Raw genomic sequence first — 21,989 nt, 5'->3', positions numbered from 1 at the left:
AAACATTCCCATGGGAGGCTGTATGACAAAAACATTCTTTGTGCATTATACCACTGTAACGGCGCAGACACCTGTTTGGTGATGATATTTTCCAGCCAATGTACTCTACTCGTGTAGGGTATTTTTCTGTACTAGTTTTGCACAGTTTTTGAGCATTTCCCGTCCGAAAAAAATCCGAATTTGTTACATTGTCGATGTAAGGTTCGTTTATTGTTTAAGGTGTCTTAAACATCTAATGTCCGATGTAGCTCCTACGGGAATTGAACGAGTTTGGTTACGGGAAGGTGAAAAAGGTTCATGTTAGAGGCTATAGTAGTACTAAAGTGTTGCACATAATTAATCTCGTACGAAACAAGAATTATGTGAGTTACCCATGCTAAAGAAAGAATAAATTTGAATAGTTTTACACTTTTACTGTTAGTTAAAGACGAATACTAATTATACTCATAAAATATATCAGCTCCTTCATTTTTAAATATATTTGTTTAAAACAAGGAAATAAGTACCATTGAAAATTTACACAAATTTTTAATTTAGAACAAAAGTAATCAAAACGTGTACATCGTTCTGTATGTGTCCCGGGACAGTTTACCGTCGGCATTTTGGAGCACCCTAAATAAAGTTTCGTTTTTTAACCGACCAGGTTTCAGCTCCGACAAAATCCAGACGATTTTTTCGAAGAGCACAACAAAAGGAAAACGCAACAAAACCGGTACACCACTAACGTGGAATATGGATGAGTAAATAAAGCTGAAACTAATAAATATTTTGGCAGGTTGGTGTGAAATTGTGTACTAATGATGCAGCCATGTCGTGACGCTGCCGATGATGACCTGCTTTGTTTGGTGTGCCGGGCTTGTTTTTATTGTTATTTGTTACTGCTTCCACTGCAGCTTATTGATATTTTATTTCACGTTAAATGCATCGTCCGACAGGGGTTTAGAGCATTCGGGTCTTTGACAGTTCAGATGCTGTTCGGAAGCCCAAAACGCTTTGGACTTATAATCTGAGGGCTGGCAAAAAGGGAAACATGCTTTTGTTAAGACAACATTGAAACAAAAAACTGGCCAGTTCTTCAAAATATGCCCATATGTTTGTATTCATGACTATGTTTAGGTTATCGTGTGTTTTAATTAGGATGTGATCATGGTAATTAATTTTTTTACATTTGTTTGAAATAAAAGGATTCGTTTCAACTTGTAAACTTGATCGCTTAAACTGTTTGAACTTTTTTAAAACCCTCTTTGGAAACCATTTGTTTCATAGATCAAAAGTATTGCAATAAAATACTATTAAGATTTAATTGATAGCAAAAACTTGTGTTAAAATCTCCATAGCATTCATCGCCCCAGTATTGAAGCGCATGTTTTGAATGGAGCAAAGTAGGATACCAATAGAAGCATGGATCCGCGCATGCTTCTGAAAAATACATTCCTCATTCAATACAACCCCCCCAAGCTCTTACATTTCTTGTTTCGGTGAGAAAACGAAGAAGGATACCATGAGCTATACAGCACACAGTCTCGGTCGATCCAAAATGGCGAAGGCGGGAAAACGTTTGCGAGTTTGTGTTCTTTATCGTTCATTTTTCCTCTGGCTCATTCGTGCTTATGTGGTGTACTTGACTTTAGTTTGTGTATTGGTGAAAATGATAGCAGCTTCAATTTCTTATGTAGACAATGGAATTCAGTCTTATGATCGTAGCAGTTTTCTTTGATTACAGCAAATATTTATTTGTTAAACTCATTCCTCAATGATGTCTTTATACCGTTTCTTTGGCAACTACTCAGAATCAAGAGAAATTTGTTGGAAACCCGTTCGCAAAAATATGTGTTGATTTTCCTTTTGATCAAGATTAAACTTTGATTGGGAACACCATAACGTAGATTGGTTACGATTTCGCCTCATTTTGTTTTGCTTTGTTTTTCCCAAACGAGGATAAATTACATGTTTTATAATTTATATTTCAAGCTAAGCATAATAATTTTAAATCGCTTTTACAACAACATAAAACAAAACAAACTCATTTCCATCGTTTCAAAGAAGCAAAACAGAGTTCCAAACTAGTTGTTGGTGGCTTTTTAAGAAAAACATTACCATGGGACTAACATCGGACCGAAACAAAACTTTTTGTTGTGTCTTCGACACCCCCGAAAATCGTGTTTTCGGTTTGTTTGAATTTGTTATTAAATTCCGGAGTCAAACCGGCGCGCTGCGGCAAAGATCAAAAGGCTGTTTCAAGTCGACGGCTTCACCATTGTCGGCCGCCGCCAATATTCCATTGGAGAAGAAGAATAAAGTGGTACGGTAAGTGTCTAATGGGCCTGAAGCTGCGAAAAGAAGATTCTTGTGTAAGTTTTGTTCTTCTATGGTATGGAAATAAGCTTACACGTGCATGCTGAGTAATGTGGAATTCAATAATAAAATTTTGTATTGCAAGAGATAATGAATGAAATGAAAAGCTTTAAATTAACATAATTTGTCTATAAATAATTAACGTACATTTCTACCGAAACCGCTCGTATATAAAAAACAATCATCCTGCCTTCAAATGGAGTGTATTTAAATTAACAAAAACCTATGTTTACCAATGCGGCCTTCACATACGGAAGGAACAGTTTTATACCGTCCGAATAATTATTTGCATAAACCCACAAAACGCATTTTGAAGATCGACAAACCCTCGGGAAAGACCACACGACTCAAAAAGCGCCATAGGATAGAAGGTTTATCCCAGCAAGATATCTCTTCGAGCGAAATGAAATCAACAAACATCTCCGGGAACTTACGGTGACAAAACATCAGGGGTCTGTTTCGGGAATCAAAATTTCACAATATTTCCAAATTCCCGAAAACACCTTCTTTTTGCGGTAGCACTTCGTGTGCCGTCGCGTAATTGACGATAATTGATTGATTGGTTTTCGATTTTGGGCTGACTGAAGAAGCTCCGAAGTGGATTCGGGTTTCATAACTGACTAGCGCCACCGGTCTGCGTACGGTGGAAAGTTTGTGCCAGTAAAGGAAAACTGTCGTCCGTCAAAAAGTCGGCAGGCGGCACAAAGGCGACCGATTTCAGCAGAAAGACATCATCAATCAGTCATTCGCATGACAGAACTTTCCGCTGAAAGCCTTTCGTTGTTTCGATGAAAATGTGAAATGATGAGGCGGTTCGAGGGTTAGATAAGGAGAACCGCGTCTACGATCAAGGGGTTTTCCACTTTAAATTATTCGCTTCGGAAAATCTTCTGCTTGAAACCAGCTGGCCGGTGAGTTGCAGCATTCCAAGAGCTATTCATTAGCCAAAAGCAAAAGGTTACGCCACTTTCACTTTTCCACCTGGAGGCCCATCCGGCGAGTCGTCCTTTTTCCGGACAATTTCTGTGCCTGTTTGCAGGACGTCTATTTTACGCGAAAGCAACACCTTGCGGATAATGAGCGCTCAGGCAGCACGAAGCAGACGGAGTCGCTCGTCTTCCCGTTGCCAACGGCAACCTCGAAAAGCTAAGTTTTCCATCTGCGTGTCAGAAGCGTCTTAGTTTGCCGCTCGGCTTGTCTCGAGGAAAATCCCCGTGCGTCAAAAGCGCCCGACGTTCGAAGCCCGCACTGCTGGTGCAGGTCGGTACATGTATTTATTATCAATTTTCTGAAAGTTTCATGCCTCTAATCCTCGCATGAATTAAACCAGATTAAAAGCTTGCCACCTTTTGCCCCCTCCCGGCCACCTTCACCCGGTGTTGTGTTTGCTAATGCTTTACGATTATTGTGCCGTGGAAAGGAGAGCGCAAGATGACGAACGTGCGCTGCGGAGGATGGCTTCTTGTTGAGCCCAAGACGTTGGCTTTCTTAGGGCCCTTTCGTCGTTCGTCCTAACGTCGTCTTCGTGTGCTGCCTTTAAACTGTACGGTGGGAAAATTAGAATACTGTGCGTGCTCCGCCTCAGCAAAACTTTCCATCCGGCGCAAGATCACCAGGCAGGATGAATTAAACAATTGACTAGCTGTTTTCATTTACGTGACTTGTCGGTACAAACGACTGTCTACCGAACCGGTTTAAGGTGCGTGTGAGTGCAGCGGGTGTTGGGGGTTCGTTTGCTAGAAGTATCCTCCCTTGGATACTTAGTAAGTCAACATTGCAGCATAATTAAGATGCACACTGAGAGACAAATGCTCGGATAGCACTGATTCACAAGAAGTGCTTCCTCGTGAACGCTCTTTAAGATTGTGGGATGAAAGGTTCTTAACCGAGGAATTCAATCAATTAAACGTTATTCTTATGAACGAATTCAAGGGGCTTTAAATACCTTCGCTAAGAAAACTTATAACCAACATGTCGATACGATTAGTAGCTATCATATTATTTTTTTTTAGTATGGTATATTAGAGATAGATTTTATTCTTTATATTTTAGCAAAGCTGTAAAATAATTCTCTTATTTGGTATTATGTCTATACTAGAGATGTGTAAATCTGATTCAGATTCATGAATCTGAATGAATCTCTGCCTTCGAAGTGATTCATGAATCTTTTGCCGAGAGATTCATGAATCCTAAAGACCTACCAGTAGATGAAAGGTCACCAGCCAAAACTGGGTTGAGGTACAGAGCCATGAAAGATTCATGAAGATTCATTAAGTTTTGAAGATTCGAATCCGCAAAGAATAATGAATCCATCTGAATGAATCTTAGGTGAAAGATTCATATGAATGAATCTAGCCAAAAGATTCATTAACTACAACACTAGTCTATACCTATTTTTCCAACTGAATGCCATGACCGTTTAACGCCATCTACAAAACGGTTCGATTGGAGTGGAGATATTTGAAATTCGTTCCCGATAAACCCGCTCGAATGTTTTCAATTTGCATGTTATTAATAAATAAACAATAAATCGTACGCCCCGGTAATACTTTTATTACGTTTTCATTATATTACACTTCGGGTAGGATTTGAGACTGCGGGCCACATTTTCCCCCTTCCCTATGAATCGGCTCGGCGGGATCGAAAGAAGCAAAAGAAAAAAATAAAACTTACGAACAAACCCACCCCGTGCTACCCTCGTCAGCCGTGTGCGGAAAAGCGCAGCGGGAAAGCCTTTGTCAGTTTTCACCCGGCCGTTCCTGCGGTGAAGCGTCGGAAAAAGGGGGCTTTGGTTAGAAAATTTGTCACGTGTTTATTTTTGGGCTCGGACAAATCCTGACTAGTAAATAATGAACTAGTCGTCGATTGGGTTTTGCACACTGTGGTGAAATGATAAAGTGTGAACAGAAGCGTACTACGATTTCTAAGTACAACATAAAACGATTGGAATTCAATGCTATCGATGGGTAAGCTTTTTGAAAACAAGAAGATAATTTTAAAACAAATGTGATATTTATTTGACTGAATCATTAGGTGGTTGAATAAAGAGTTTCATATTTATTTCCAAACCCCCACAGCAGACTTTGTAGAATGTTGTGTGCCAATTAATTGTTATTACTCAGCAAATACTTTGATAATGACCACCACATGGCCGGACGGTTTCCCACTGTCCACCCGGGGCGTTGTAATACCCGCTGGGCCATGACTTGCGCGCGACAGACAACCGTACGGGAAAGCCACCGCTAGCCCAATGAGCCCCATATGGCTCGATCCGGTCGGAGCCGGGTCAGGAATAAATCTTTTCCCTCCGTCAAATCTATTCGGGATTAATAGCACATTACTAGCCGCACTATTTATCATGTTGGGAAAATCTTTGCCACTTGCTCTTCTCTTGCGAACGAATGCGCGCGCGCGTTCTGGGCGTAGTTGAGGGCGACCTGAAGGTTTTGCAGCGCGGGGAAGAAAGGCTTTCCCTGTCGCTGAGCTGAAGAAACAAAAGATCACCAGAGGATGTTTGGCCACACGAGAGAGGGAAAGGGACCGAGAGGTAAAGAAAACTGGATCGAATGTGCCGGAGTGAGCAAGTGTAAATAGGGATGACTTTTTGATTCGATTTCTCGCGGCCCGTCGACCTTTTTCGCATCCTCCCCGTGACTTGTTTGCTCGTCGTCAGTTTCACGGCTAATTTCCGCCCGTTCGTCCGGAATCCCTGAATTGGCACGAGGGGAAAACGGCACCGGGTCCGGGACAAGGGGGCCGAGAGTTGTTTTCCTTGTACCGCAGTCGGTGTCAGCCAGTGCGGGTAGCTATTATTTATTAAAATCGTTACACCATTTCTAAATTTGCTTCCGTGCGAGGGGGTTCATACCGGGGAACCGAGTTTTCCGAGCGAATTGATTTGAGGATAACACTTTGCGGGGAAGGTTAAGTGGGGGTTTTGGGTTTGCAGAAACTATGCTTCCAGAATACAGCAAGAGGAAAACGGTGGAAAAGTGTCCTCTTTTATTTATCCTAAATTATTGCCAGAACTTTGTGAACGGTACGAGTTTATTTCGTAGGAGAAAAATATTCCTGTTTCCGTTGCCTATGATAAGGAATGATTTTTTCGCGGGAAAACAAAAAACGATTGATGCCTCAAGTTTTAACGTCCCACCAATCATTCACCCCCAGCAAGGCCCACCGGTGTAACCCTTCTCACCTGGGCGTCGCTGGAGAAAAAACAACACCCTTTTTCCCACCGACGGCACAGCGTGCCAAAACTAACAGGTGGACAGGTCCTGTCAACAGCAGCGTACCCCTCCGGGAAAACAAATCTATTTTCCGTTTTTTTGCTGTTTATATTAAATTTCGCCACGTGGCCCGCATTAACGGAGGTGGTATTGGGCGGCATTCTCGTGGCACACGCACACGTTCAGACTAATTTCAGCTGTAAAGTGTACGCCCTTCGCCGGTCGTAGATTTTGACGCGTGTGCAACAGGCACATCGGGGTTTGGTGGGTGGAAGAAAGGGTAGTTAGGAGTTGTGTGTGTGTTTTTTTTTCTATTGGGATTACAATGTAACAACAGGAATTTTCGATGATCAAAAGCATAGTTGTTACATCAATTACAGAGCGTAAAAGGTGAGACAGAATTGAGAGTAGCATCGCAACAAACACGTGGCGTGGTATCTGCAATGATTATTTGAAAATTTTCATTTGCAACTTACTATGCTGGAGAAGGTAGAACAAATAAATTTGTAAGCCTGTAATTCTTGTACAGGTGGGAGTCGCGTGGCCCGAACTCTCAAGTAGGAAAATAATGCTTCCTGAACAAAAGGTTTGTTTGCTATGAGCATCGTTTTGAGATAATTCAACCTACTGTTTCAACGGCAACGTAGACACAATATTGTACAACACCACTCCAGAATCAGTTTGGTTCATACCGTCAAAAGTCATATTGTAAATGTTTCATAGTAATAAGAATCGAAAAGATCCCATATACGAAAAGAAGGTTACAGAAATACGATAAATTGGTACAAAATAGAGCAGTGAAACATAGTTGTTATTTAACAATATATGTTGACAAGCTGTTTACTGATCTGAACTTGGGCTTGGTTGGTTATAAATGATTGAGAAAGAGAAGTCACTGCATAGCTCCAAATAGTTAAAAGAGAAGTTATTTTCCGCTTGATTCCTTTGGTAAAAAAGTAAAAGTAGATACCATGCTACTCTTACTACATGGTTGTGCAAACAAACAACAAAAAATTACAAACATCCAATGTTCCGTCTTAAAAAAAAAAACGCAGACGGAGATAATTCATGATGAAATGAAGCATGAAACGTCTACAAGTGAACACATTTTCCAACCGCACGCAGGGCGAGAATGTAACGACACTTTCGCGCGAGAAAACCCGCTGACCACACATCGCAATGCAAAGGGATTTTTGGCCAGATCGCGTAACCACGCGGCCTTTCCAGAGCTGATTGTCGTATACCGACTAGCTGGCAGGCGGTAAAGACCGGTCGGCGTGCTGGAAACTGGAAATCCGTATCCAGCCCCAAAGGTTCGCCAGGTTCGCGGGACCGTTTGTTGCGCGCCCCCTCGAGGCGAGGTTAAGGTTGTCTGTTTTCCTTCTTCAACGCAGCCCGCCGAAGGGAGCGAGGTATCAAATATCACATCGACCGCATCGGAATCGGTGGCCGACCGATCCAATTACAGCAGCCGCAGCGTGGAGGACGTTTCCAGTTTTATTTCGTTACTCGAATGCTGTCGGTTGGTAGAAGGTGGAGTGGCCGCCCTGGACCAGTTCCGTCCACGGTCTCGACTGGTCCCGTGGGCTCCGACGAAAGGTGAGTTTTGCGTCGTCATTTTTATCATCCTTGTGGCTGCTGTTTTTCGTTTCGATTTCGGTCCGGTAGAACGTCAACTCTTGACAGTCGGTGTGGTCAGCGATTTCGAGCGGTTCGGGTCGTTCGTTGACCTCGATGCGACAAAAGAACACATGTTTCACCTTGAAGCAATGGTTGTTCTATTTAAGATTTCTTATGAGTCAATGGTGGGCTTTCTTCTGACCTAGAACAGAGTTTACAGTTGCGTTCAATAAACACAACAGAAAAGATTATACCCAAATGATTTTTTTAGACACCCCGATTGGCGTTATTTTCCCTGTGAATAGTGCTCCTTTAAGGCCACGTTCAACCCCACTCCCGCTAGTGTGTGAAAGTCCACCGGTTTGATTCTTGGTGAATTTATTTATGCACAGGGATTTCCCGGAACACCATCCCGCACCACCGACGCCGAGGATTAAGCGCATGGAATTATTTCCGCATATAAATTGACTTTGCGGGGATTTGGGGAGAACAACAACTAATGCCGCAGCACGACCACATCGGCCTGCCGCATTGCTCAGCGCCAAAACCGGGCGAAGCTCGACGGTGGTCGCAGCGTGAATGATAGGGCCCGGGATTGGCTTGGCAGGCACATGGCCCCCTTCTGGAAGGATCTGGCAAAGATTGAGCCAATCCACAATGCTGCTCCACCAACCCTAATAGTCCTTGGAGAAACACGAACACACACAAACACACGCAAAGAGGGAAGCAAAAACTCTTCAGCACGAAAAAGACAACGGTTTACTATCGTTTCTCACCATTTTCACCACCATGGGCTGTCCCCATTTGGCAAGGAGATCAACATGGTTTCTTTTATTTGCATGCTGGCAAGGCGCCGGGAGGCTTTCGGGTCTCATAAATCGCTCCCGGAGATCATGGCCACGACAGATTCGCATATACTGTTTCTATCTGGCTGTGGATTGTGTTGGCCAAACCACATACATACACACACTGACCCGAGGGAGCATTGCCAGGGATTTTGTGAGTTCCAAAATCAAAGAACATCCTTTCGGTACCTGAAGTTTCGTCCGCCATCATAAACCCTATTCATGTTGAAAGCGTGTAGTAAATCGGAGCATGTGGTCTTAAACTCTGAAAGGCTGAATGTACCCTATCCGATGTTTTGGTATATTTTCTACCCACGAACTAATGGTTTGATTATTCTAAGTTACATGAATGTCCTTTTTCAGTTGCTTATTTATCATTCAATCGCATCTTGTTACAGATTAAGTGTTTTTCGTTTGTTTGTTATTTGATTTGGAGCAAGATTGATTGTTTTTATAAAGGTTTTCTATTTATTTTTATATAAATCATACCATTTACTTGGTGTTTTGCTTCGTTTTGTCTCATATATTATAAGTGACTTTTGTTTAATTTTTGTTCAACTTGTGTAGTTACAATGCCTATAAAAATTGCTTCTGAAGTTTAAATATGGCAGGCGAAGGTAGGCAAGCAAATATGATAGAGAAGGTAGGAAAAATAATGGTCGGTAAGGAGTCAATTTGAAAGTGCTTTCTAAATTGTTACAATTTTTTTCTAAACTTACTCAACGCATTTGAAATAAGTTACACTTAGCAAATACTTCAAACTCGTACTAGTGCAAGTGGTTGTATTTATACAGATTGTACCATTTTTGCTCCGTAATCCTTGTATTTGCTCCTCAACTATCAGCTTGAAACTATGGCACCATATACGAGACCGAGTTTATTGACCATTACCACTCAATTTTATCGCACTCAATAACACTAGAATGTAATGGGAGCGGGAGGAAAGAATTGCTGATCGCATAGCTCCCAGGCACACCATTGCGTTTGGGAACGCAAATCCTCTAATTGGTTTGAGCACAATTGAAAAATGCGAAAGTAATCCCAACGTTAACGTTCGCGCCGTGTTGTCCGTCGCTTCGGCGATCGAACCAGAATCGAGGTGGCTGGCGGGGAGGAAGAAGCATTGGCTGGAATTAATTCGTTCCCTAGCACGGTGTGGATTTCCTATTGCCACCCCCCCTCCTCCGTTTAATGTAATCCATGCACGTCATTCACGCAACATTTGTTCCTACCATCGATCGGAAGTCAGAAGCATTGGTTTGGCACAATCAAAACATAAAACAAAACGTCTGCCAATCCCCAAACGCCAAGAAAAGAAATGTGTGACTTCCGCCGTGCATTCCAACGTGCAAGGCTGGCGGGGCAATCGTCGACTCCAGCGTCTTGTGAGGTGCCATAAAAGTGAACCTATAAACTCATAATGACATCATAAAAATCGAATAAAAAAATCTCTCCCCCCACCCATTCGGTGGGTGTTCCGAGGGTCGGAGTTGGCCAAACTATCCGAACGAGGGTTGGTATACACTGGCGAGGAAATGATAGTGACATGTCGATTTTTTCCTTCCGTAGTGCTCTGCTTTCCTTGATGTGGCCTGTGGGGACTACTTTAGCAGCTGGGAAATGTTCCATTAGGAAAACCATCGAAGCACTACGCTTTCCGAGCAAGCAAGGCACACTGTGTCTTTTTCCTCCTATCCAGTGGCACAGTGAGCCCACAGACACGAGTCCGGAAAACCTTCTACCCCGAGAAAACCGTAGGCATGGTGATAAGGAGAAGGATGACTCCTTCTTGCCAGGTGGTTTTGTTGGTTAGTTAAAACGAATCAAACCTCCCCCCGCTGAGCAAACCGAACTACGTCTTTTCGGTTTTACCCCCGAGGAGAGGTTGAACTTTGGTCATAAAAGGGACCAGAACGGTGGCAGGACACCAACCCCTTCCAGGGCCACCCCGGATACCCACAGAAAGGGAAGAGTGTGTATTTTAATGGAAAAACAATGCTTCTCTAGTTGTTGTGCCCTTGCTGAGACGAGAGTACTCTGTGTTCCCTGAAACATTGGCTACACAAATACACCCTTAGATCGGTCCATTAGCTAGGGTAGCGTAAAGTTGTGGAATTTATGTTCATGCGGTTCATGCGGTTCCTTGGTTTCCCGTCCTGCGCATCCTGTCAAGAATACTCTCGGCCGGGATGCTCCCTGGTCGGACTTGATACTTCATTATTAGTGTGATTAGCAAAGAAAAAACATCATCCGTCACCCTTTTCCGAGGCAAGGTGTGGTTTTGTTGCGCAAGTTCTCATGCCGTATGAGGCCAATCAAACTCGCTATCGGTTCAGTTTGAGTGCGGGTGAAGTGAATATAAAATCTTCCTTTTATGGCCGCCATTTGTGCAGAGCCATGTGTGTGACGATTCACACCCCGAAATGCGAGGGGAAATTCCAGCGCCAAACAACGCTCCAGCGAGCCACCCAGAGTTACTCTTGAAGCAGGAATCTGCATCTGATCCCAGCCTAAGCTGCAGCAATAACCTTGAAAACACTTTAACGCTGTTCAGTTCGGGATGTGGGATCCGGAAGACGTGAGTAGACTTTTTTCCAGTGGATTTTTCCCGCTAAAGAGAGGATCAAGAAGTTTTGGGTGGAACTTGTTCAGTGCGAGCAAAGGACGTGCCTGGCTTGTTGGAAGTTAGGCGAAGAGTTGATCCTTATTGATTGATTTATGACATGAATGATAAAACTAAGCAGGTTTATCTTATGGTTTATCCAGGCAATGGTGAAGGAGAGGGGCTAAACGAATCAAATTCCAGCTTCTAGTGATATCCAATTTTACAAGCAGATCCCTAATAAGTTGGTAATAATACGCAATTATGTTTGATTTTGAATGAAGTTGCCCTTTATCTAAAGTATTTTTCAAAATGTATAATTTAAAATCCTTTATCAGGAAATTTAGGCTACTACCATTGCTACTAAATGCAAAAGTCGCATGGTCAGTTTATTTGCTCAGCTGTCGCTTCGTCATATCCCTAATCATCATTCGAAATTCAAGTAATAGAAATGTTTCAGCACATGATGTATCAGTTTTATCAGGAGATACAAAACCGTCATGTGGCAACCAATTTCTTTAGTCGAAATGTTGAGCAAAGTTCATTCCAAACTATGGCATCTTGTTTTTTATCCTGAGAATAAATCACACGACCTATGGAACTACTACAAAATTGCAGAATGTAAGTTAAACCATCAAAGGGTTAGGGAATATTCTCCTCCTTCTCACTAATATTTGAACTCGAACCAAATTGCTTCCTAGCATCGTATTGACCATCTTGACAATTTAAATCTATACGGCACCATAAAGACAACATTCATGTTGCCTTTTCTTATCACATGCCAAACTGTCACGGGCCAAATTGTGTGTTCTTTCCACAGGCACTGTTTTCCATCGTCCATCGATACCCAAGAGAACCAAGAACGATACCGGATGTCTATCGTGCAGAACCAGTGTAGCTTTCTTGTCTTCCAAGACATTTCGAGTCCGGCTAAAACCCCCCTAGGAAAGGCTTCTTTTTGTGGCCGTCTCTTAAACGGAACGGAAACAGACCAATTTACTTGCCAGGCCATTGCTGACCGGTGCCGGAACGGTAAGCTTTCCGGGGGATCGTTTGGAATGATGTCGAACATGTGAGTTAACATGTGTCATGGATCGGGGTTTATGTCATTCGAAATCACATGAACCCGCACGCCAATGCGGTTTCGTCTGTCTGATGATGATGAAGACATCTGGGTTTCCTCTTCCGGCAATCATTATGCAGGATGTTGACGAACTTAATCGATCACGGGTATGGAAAGGGGTACCGGGTGCAGGGGAATGTGTCCTTCGTCCAGGACAGACACGGTTATGTAAATGGAAACTGGGGCTAAATAATTATCCCCTGATTCCTTTACAATCCTGACATCACCATTCCACCTGTGTTGAAATGTGGACCCGAAAGGTGTGTTGCATTACAGCAGCATCACAAATCAACAACCGACGGCGGAGGAACACGACTGGACGTTACGGATTAGCTAAGTGATTCATTTGGTCGATTTAATTGTTAATTAGTGAGCTTGAGGTCACATTCCCGCAGTCCCGAAGATGCCTGCACGGAGCGGGATTTTACATTTACACATGTAAACCACCGCCTGTCCCTTCCGCGTCCGGTGAATTTCAACGGAATCTCGGGATGTTATGCCGCAGGGAAAATTTATCGCATCCGGGATTAGCGCGCAGCAGTGTTGTGCAATTTCGCAGAAGACCGGGAAGACAAGGCACACCATGTGGTAGAATGTATTTCGACCCCTTCGTATGTCCTTTAAAACGCGTGTGAGTTCGTCGGAGGATAGCGTGATCCCTAGCAAAAGTTACCCACACACCCTTCGGAAGGAACTGTGCCACATCCCGTGCATTAACAGACACATTATTATGGCCTTCTGAGATTAGACACACCATCTGTAAACAAAAGGCAAATCGAACAAGGGTTGCCCAAAAAGAACTCCGGTCGAAAAGTAGGCTAGCGTCTCGGCGCGAGGGTTGCTTTAATTTTACACCATCAGCAGGAGCGACCGGCGATGTGCACCCGTGGTCCTTGCTGGGTGGGAAAAGTGATTTATGTCCACCACGCTGTCTAGGGGCACGCTAGAACCTCACCCTTCCCACAAGCGGAAGGTAAACAAAGGAAGGGCGTACATTCCCGTGGCATGACGGTGGAAGTTTTTCTCCGAACTTTGGTGTTTTTCGCGCTGGAGGAGCTTTTGGAATATCATCATCACACTCCATTAGCCCCTCGCTCGCGTCCGTCCACCTACCTGCACACGTGACTCGGTGAGGCCGATCCGCATGGCGATCTCCTCACGCATGAAGATGTCCGGGTAGTGCGTCTTCGAGAAGCACCGCTCGAGCTCGTTCAGCTGCGCCGGCGTGAAGCGTGTTCGGTGTCGTTTCTGTTTGGTCCCATGTTTGTCAGCGTTCTAGGTGGAGAGTAAGAAAACTATGTTCACCTTTAGGGGCAGTGGCAGCGGGGCAGCCCAACCGAGGGGCAGCCCAACCGGGTGCAGGCGCGCGTCTACTGGAGTCGCCCCCCCGTATAGCTACATTTACCTGATCCTGGTGGATGTTGTGTGGCTCGCACAGGGATCCCGCTCCCCCGCCGCTGCCCGCGCCGCCGCCTCCGGAGCCCACCGTCGAGCCGCCGCCACCGGTCCCGCTGCCGCTGTTCACGTGCAACCGGTTGCCATTGCTGTCGGAGGTGGCGGAGTTTGGCACCTGGCCGAACCCGGACGCGCCGTGCAGCGACGTCAGGCCCGACTTTGGCAGCTCGCAATCCTTTGGTCCTGCGGGCGGGTAGAAATGGTAAACTGTTAACCATTACATGATTGGATTAATTAGTTGTTTCTTCTTTTCTTTTCAGTGCTGGATATTGTCAATAATAGTTCTCGCAGTTATACATAAGAAAACACCAACAAATGTTCAGCAAAACACATGCATTTCAACAGGAAGAGGGCATTGATTGATACACTAAGGAAGGGAACCGGTTGTTGTAGTAACTAAATACGCATAACTACGGATTGTTTTACCAATAAATGGCAGGAATTTTCGGTGAGCATTGTACACAATTAATATACTTAGAAGATTGTGGCATTTCCGCCCATATGCGGGGAAATTATCCGGAAAATCTGTAAGTAAACATATTCCTAAGCAATTGTCTCGCGTCTTGTATTGCATACCAATGTTTGAATCTAAGGAATTTCAAGAATGCCTTTGTCATAGTTCATTAATATCTTTAAAAAAAAAAAAGAAAATCAATAGAATGTCATATCAGTATTTTCAACATTTGATTCGATCTCATTGTCAACATTTGATTCGATCTTATAAATATTTTCTACAGTACAATAGAGGTAAGGCCATCAGGCCAAGTTCGCTCAGTAGATGTAGCATCAATTAAGGAAGGAAGGACAGTAAGAGTAAAGATTGTCACAATAGAATAGTAAAAGTAGATTCAATAACTTTTTGATTTTTTGGTTTGAACCTTAAATTTTTATTTCTTAATAAGGTAACAAAACATTCTTCAGTCAATTGAATCAATTCAGTCAATGAATTCCGGCAAAAAGTAAGTAATCCCCGTATTGCATAGTGCTTGGAATGCGTTTTTTTAAGGACGGATATGCATCTCAATGGTTTGTTGCAACTCAACACAGTGACTCAAAGGAACTAAAAGTCAAGAACCAAGATTCGATCTCTTCTGTTCACAAGGACGAAGTAAACGATGTTCCTGATGAGATGAGAAAGAGCCCCTTAGCAGTATTTTCATATCATCGATTGACGTCTCAACGGCCGGGACCACTGCGGGAGTCTTCTGCACCCCATCAAACTCTTGTCACATTCGATAACACCGTGAGTCGATGGGTTGGTTCAGCGAAGAAAAATGTAGCCCTGCTGTTCGGAGACCCGCTTGACGATGTGATATTTTTTCCTGATCACTCGAGAGTAGCACTTTGCTTTGTACCTTTTTGGAGTTCGTTCTTACTTCTTCCACCACCACCAACCGGTGTATTTCTTTTTTCATCTCGGAGGAAGACAATTTCGAGGGGAAAGGCAGAGTTCAGGTCCACGGAGCTGCGACACACGGATCAGAAACACTTTTATGCTACTCTTCATATGCAGGTGTTAATTTTAACACATCCATACGATTTTGGCTACCGTTTTGTGGTGCAGTTTGTCAGCTTTGCGAGCGCCCCCCTCGTCATCGGTCGCCCCCCTACAGGCTTTTCTCCCCTTTGCATGCAGACGAATTTCTAATGGTCGGCCACTGGTCACGCTATGCCCCAACCGAGATGTTTGACGTCCAAACGTTGGGGTGTAATGTTAGCACTAGGAAAGGAACTTGAAAGAAAAAATGCTCAGAAAAAAAGGCATCGAAACAGGACCGCAGGGCCGAAGTTAAGCCACGGTGCACACCACCATGCACAGCATGAGAAATAAATACACAGGTAGCTAAAGTGGCACCTTCGTGTGCGCCACCACCCTCCGAATTCCCTAAATCGATGGCGTTCCGCTGTTGGGGACCCTGCGCCCAACAGTAGCCCAGGTTTGGGGTGCAGATGCTGGTTCCACTCCGGCACGCGGGGAGAGGGAAGCATTCCTTTCGATCGAAGCTGTCAGGTACGGGTTCCTTCGACTTGTCTTCGACCGGACGGGGAGTCGAGTTTAACCAGCAGACCCTCGCACGGGGAGATCATCTCGGGTGCCTTCCACGGTACCTTCGCGTTTGTGTTGTTGTCGCTTCGGTTGTTGTTTTTACAGCCTCCACGGTCAACCAGAAGCTGTTACATTTTCCTTCGCGTATTTGTTTTTCGTTAAGAAAGATTCAATCGCTCCAAGCCAGACGTACGGGCGTAGGAGAGGGTTTTGGAAACCGGTATTGGGGAGAAGAATGTTCATTGATGCATACGAGCCACACGCAGAGCCAGAGAATAAGATATCCCGGAGTTTGAGCTGTCTGATGGATTAGTTTTTGATTGATGTAATATAATGAAGGTGTTGAAATCTGTGTGTTCTTCTGTTGTTGGGAGCGAGAGCATTAACTTTACGGCGAGATGAATTCGAGGCGAATCCATTTATTGGTCGTTTAATTATGATCACAAAATGATGCTGTGTTGCATTTGTGGGATTTAACTCGTGAGATGAAGTATTTATTAACTTTTCTGTGGGAAATAATCTATTTCTCATTTTTTTGGAAAAAAAAAGATTGATGTACATTTAATGTGAAGTAAGTTTTTTCAATAAAAATATTGCTTGTAGTTCAAGAAACAACTTCAATGTATGGCTTCAAAATTTTACAATTATTATAACAAAGATTCAAAGAGTCCCTGCTCTTTGGTATAACTTCATCATCTTCAGTTAACTAGTTATTCTTAAAATTATTAGACATCATTTCATATTTTTAGAGATTGAAGTAAATTATGCTTTTCAAAAAAATGTTTAATCAACTGACCTGGGAGATGTTTAAATATGTTTAAAAAATCATTATTTTTCAAAGTGTTTGAAGGTTTCTGTCTATTTGCATACCCTCGAATGTGCTCCAACTCTTTAAAACCCTCTTTTCTGCTTCAAAAACTTCTACCGCCTATGAATTTGGTGGACAACCAGCCCAAACCGGTTCCACACTGGCACGACCTCAAAAACTGACCATCATAACCGCCATCAAGCACCGAACCGGCAAGTGGACGACTCCCGAGGGTCCATTTCATTGTGAATTATGAAAAACCTTCCAACGCTGCGTTACGCTGAGACGGCGCCGGTTTTGGGTGGCGAATCTCGGCCGCTACCAGCATGTGTCGGAGGACATGCCAGGAACGCCACACAGCCTTACGCCTATGTTCAAGGTTGACGTGGACTCAGCACCACCCCATATTACCGGCATCAGCCTGATCGTCATCGCCGTCGCCGTCGCGTACGGTTCATGATTTAATGTGATAATGTGGGATGGGGGCATGGAAAACCATTCGTCGTCCTTTCCATCCCCTCGCCGGTAGACGGACCCCCTCGCTGTGGTTTGTCCTTCGGCCGAAAAACCGTCACGAGCTGAGCTTTAAACATCGTCATCACCTTCCGGACTGCCGGGTGGCCGGCATGGGATCGATATGATGAATATTAAAAAATAATATAAATGCCCTCCGCGTCAGAAAAGGAATCCCCCGCTTCGCTGGTCTTTGTTTCGCGGAGGGGTTGTTTGTTTTCTTTTCCGCTTCATTGTATTTTAAACACGCGTCAGTAATAAATATTTAAGGAAGTCATCTGGGATGGATGGTTTTTTTGCTTTTTGCTACTTGCCATTGTAAATGTAAGGCGAAAAACTGAAATTTCTTAACAACTTCTTCCTTAAATGAAGTAAATTTTCGATAAAGTGAACAGATACCATTTTTTAGTCAATATTTTACGCCAGCTTTAAGTAAAGTGCATACCCGGATACTAATGAATTGGACAAGTGACAGTAATGAGTGTAAGCTTTCAGATTTTTACATGCTTTCTAATGCATTTTACTGATTTTCCGAGCTCGAGTTGTATCTCGCGGCCATTCTTCGCCGCTCCATTGCTTTACTATTCCTCGTTGTGTGTTTGTTCTTTTCTTCCCCCCCCCCAGCGAACCGTCCATCGCTTGCCTTTGACCAGTCGGCACGTACACGCTTTACGATAAAGTGCAATTTGCCACATTTCATCGGAAAATCGATTTGAAACTCGTCCGTGGAATGGATGCCATTCACATTCGCTTTTCGAAAGACGAGGGGGAAATCGTTAGAGGAGGCTAGCAAAATGCGACAAAATGGTCTGGTTTTTTTTTCACGTCGAGGCTAGTACGTTTCATGCTGCCGCTTGCTGTAACGATCGAATTTTCCGACTCCAGTCGACGGCACCGTTTGGGGAAGTTCCATTTTCCGAATCCCTTCGAAATCGTTTCGGTGCGTTCTCTCGATCTCTGTTCGGCTCGAGGGAAACGCCACTTTCGGGTGGGGATAGAACAGCTTCCCAATCCCCCGGTTTCGTTTCGAGCGATGCACAATGGGAGAACGGGAGGACACACTCTCGCGACAGCGGCGAAACGAGCACAATGTCCCGGAGATGGGGGGCTTTTGGGGACTGAAAACGTAACCGGTCTCCGTAAAATGTGTCCCTCTTAAGCCCTCCCGCAGGTCCCGTCGCTGCCCTCGTAGTTTTCCCAGGAAAATAGGTTTTAATAAAATTAAATTAAACATTATCACCATTTCATTCGGGCCGCTCGTTGCCGGACGGCCCCTTTTCGAACGAGGTGGCAGAGGAAATCCGTTGAGGAAAAAGTGCACGAGCTGGGCCATAAAATATAGCCCGGTTTCAAAGTGCTCTAGCGAACGTTTCGCTCGGTTCAGATTTGAAATACAATAAAGGAAATGGAGATGTCTGCCGGGGACATACCGATGGAAACTGTGGGGCTTAGGTTTATGTGTGCGACTATGGCCACGTCGCTGTAAGTGTCCTTTCGCCGTTGCATTCATTGTGAATGGTAGTTTTTGAAACGTTTTCCATGAGCTTTTCAAAATGATTTTCTTGGTTTCGAAGAACCATCAGTAGGAGATTTTTAGAGGTTCGGGTGTAAAAATGTAATGTTTATGAACACAATACGTATGAAATAGATACGGATTGCTTGCTTCAATAGTTTGATAAGAACGTATGCGAAACAAGCCTGAGAAATGTCCAGATCGATAACAAATACCTAGAAGGAGTTTAATAAATTTGTTTGAACATATATATATGTTTATAAGATTTGACTTGCGAGATCTACAATTTACTTCTATGTTAGTTTGTAATTTGTTAAAGATCGTTACCACGTTCCAGTTATATAGCTTAGTTTCGCCATTTAAAAAAGTACCTTTAGAATTTAAATGAATTATTTTCGAAAGTCTTCTTAAACCTCAGAGACACAATTTGTTATTTGTTTTCACGACCGTTTATAATTTAGTGTGAACATTTTTTTTTGCGATGTAACTCTGTCTCAGAGCGTTGATTTTTAAATCCTATCGACGCGGTGTCATATTCAATTACGACGTTTCAATTAAACGATCATAATTTCAATTGTTTACCGTTTAATTATGAGACCATTAATTATCATTTTATGGACGCAAATTTACACGCTCCCATATGGGTGCGCTTAAGTGTAGCGGGATCATAAACGATAGTATGTGCTTTTTTACTTAAGTTTGCACTGTTTGTCGTGTTACATTGAGGTCGGATTGACCAACCGAGAGGACCTAATGATCTTCATTAACACACACCCTCTCCCTCTCTCCGTTACGTTCTACCAAACGAAACTATTTTCATTGCCCCGTGGAAACGTTTGTAGTTTGTTGCGGTAGATCGTTTTTATGCGGCACTTTTCCGCGCGCACATGTGCATAATGAATGTCTGCTAATATGCAGTAAATTATGCTACTGCGCTTTATGTTAGCGGATAAAATAGTACGATCCCGCATATGCATGGTAGGGACAATTCGCTCAGGTGAAGGTAAAATGCGATAGCATCGCGCGGATTGCAGTTCATTTCGCATGCATGGATGTGTACGAGAATCATTGCGAACTCTATGGAGTGGGATCGTAATTTACTCCGCGAACCACAAACGGACGCTGATAGTTTCGATAAAATAGAAACGGTTTCCTATTAGTCGAATAGAAATCATGGAACCAATAGAGACAATCGTTTCTATCATCGTTACCCATTCTACTTCCATTTCATTTTAATCATTTGAATGAATTGTCGATACGATTGTAAAATTTGATAAATTGTCGATACGATTTGTAATATGTGATCTGATTTTTGTGTTTACTCCGACTTGTTTTTGTTTAGTTCCGATGCTTGTGTAATGAATATAAACAACGAAAGCTAAGCCAGAATAACTTAATGATGATAAAAAATTCCTGTCCTTGAAAAAAATTTGCGTTTTGTAAGGGTTTGATTCAGGAGCGAAATGAATGGATACACACAAAGTTCAGATCAGAAAGTACACAAAGTTCAAAAATGTTACGTTTTCAATCCGTCTTTTGCTAGATTATGTTTTCGTTACATCATACATTCGAATGCTTAGAATTTATGAACTAGAAATACCAAAAAGAAGAATTGGTTGCAATTATTTATACTTTTAATTCGTAAACAGAATCGATTCGATTGTGTATCTTTGAACATTATTGAAACATCTAATATGTCTATCAAATAATAAAATTAAATTTACACAATACTAATATAAATTAAACCAAATACGTCAAGAAAACTGTTAAATGGTTGTAATGAATATCTTTGGTATGATGCTTTTTAGAACTATACGTGAAGTATAATATAATACAATCTATTGATTTTTATTTTTTACGATAATGCAAATATATAATAATTATTATAGTGAAAATAATTTTATAGGGTCAATATCATTAAACTCTTGGGTGATAGATGATGAACATTTTCGGCGCCTGTGTCCGTATTTGATGTTGGCTGCTCGAAATTTTTAATTATTTTGACGGGTATCGATTATTTCTAATCAATATTACGTGGTCACTAAACTAATTTGATCAACTACAGACAATCCATAATAATAAAGTGTTTTGTTTTATTTAGAATAATAATCGTAAATAATAAAAGGAAGGAGAAAGTTTCAGAGAAAACTAGTCCGTCAACAACGTGTAAGGAAAGTCTAGCTCACCGTAAGTATTTGAGATAACCGACATTAAATGAAGATATTGAAGCTGTTCACATGCAATAACAGCAATAGAAAATATAAATTCAACAACAGTTGTTATTTCATCACATCCATTACCAACCAGTAAAGCATTCTTACATACTCTACGATTCTAAATAATGGCTGTAGGAGAAACTACGTTTAGAGTAATATCCAAATGAAATCTATTGTAGATACTTACCACCCAATCCAGCTGCGTTGAGATTGTTCAGCATATTTGCTGAGAAGTTGCGTATCGATAATGCCGACAGTTTGACCCTTTGCGCTCCAGGTGTGAATAAGGATACAGACGGACAGAACTAGGACCGCCGTAAGCTACACATGGTTGAAGTGGGAATGTACACGATTTGAAACCCAAAACCAGCGCCTTATTCCGCGTAAACAAAGGTATTACACTCTCGTCCTTTTATTTAGAGTGAACTGCTTCTGACGATCGGGGTCACACTTGGTGTCACAGTAAGCTCGCGATTTTCCGACGCCGGGGTTTCCACAGTTCCGGCACGATGTGTTGTATCATGCGCTATTCGTCGGAAGAGGATGAAAAGATGGTATCACTTTGCGGGAGAAAATAGCACGCATCCTATTGGGCAATGGCGAAAAAGTTGTTAGTCGCTATCAGCATCAAGAAGGAACGGTTATCACGAAAAACGTTCGTCA

At 42.8% G+C, this 21,989-nt stretch overlaps 1 protein-coding gene across 1 annotated transcript in view; it reads right to left on the bottom strand.

The window, feature by feature from the left end:
- LOC131290239 (homeobox protein orthopedia) overlaps positions 1-21,547 on the bottom strand; it is a 28,786-nt gene extending 7,239 nt beyond the window's left edge. Inside the window, exons 1-3 of the mRNA XM_058319486.1 lie at positions 21,514-21,547; positions 14,180-14,436; positions 13,888-14,049 (exon numbers count right to left, since the gene is read on the bottom strand). Of these exons, the coding sequence (XP_058175469.1) occupies positions 13,888-14,049; positions 14,180-14,436; positions 21,514-21,547 (453 nt within the window). The remainder of the gene's footprint in view (positions 1-13,887; positions 14,050-14,179; positions 14,437-21,513) is intronic.
- Positions 21,548-21,989: the final 442 nt, after the last annotated feature.

This window comes from Anopheles ziemanni, chromosome 2 (genome assembly GCF_943734765.1).
Source record: "Anopheles ziemanni chromosome 2, idAnoZiCoDA_A2_x.2, whole genome shotgun sequence".
NCBI lineage: Eukaryota > Metazoa > Arthropoda > Insecta > Diptera > Culicidae > Anopheles > Anopheles ziemanni.
This window is presented reverse-complemented; position numbering and strand designations above follow the sequence as displayed.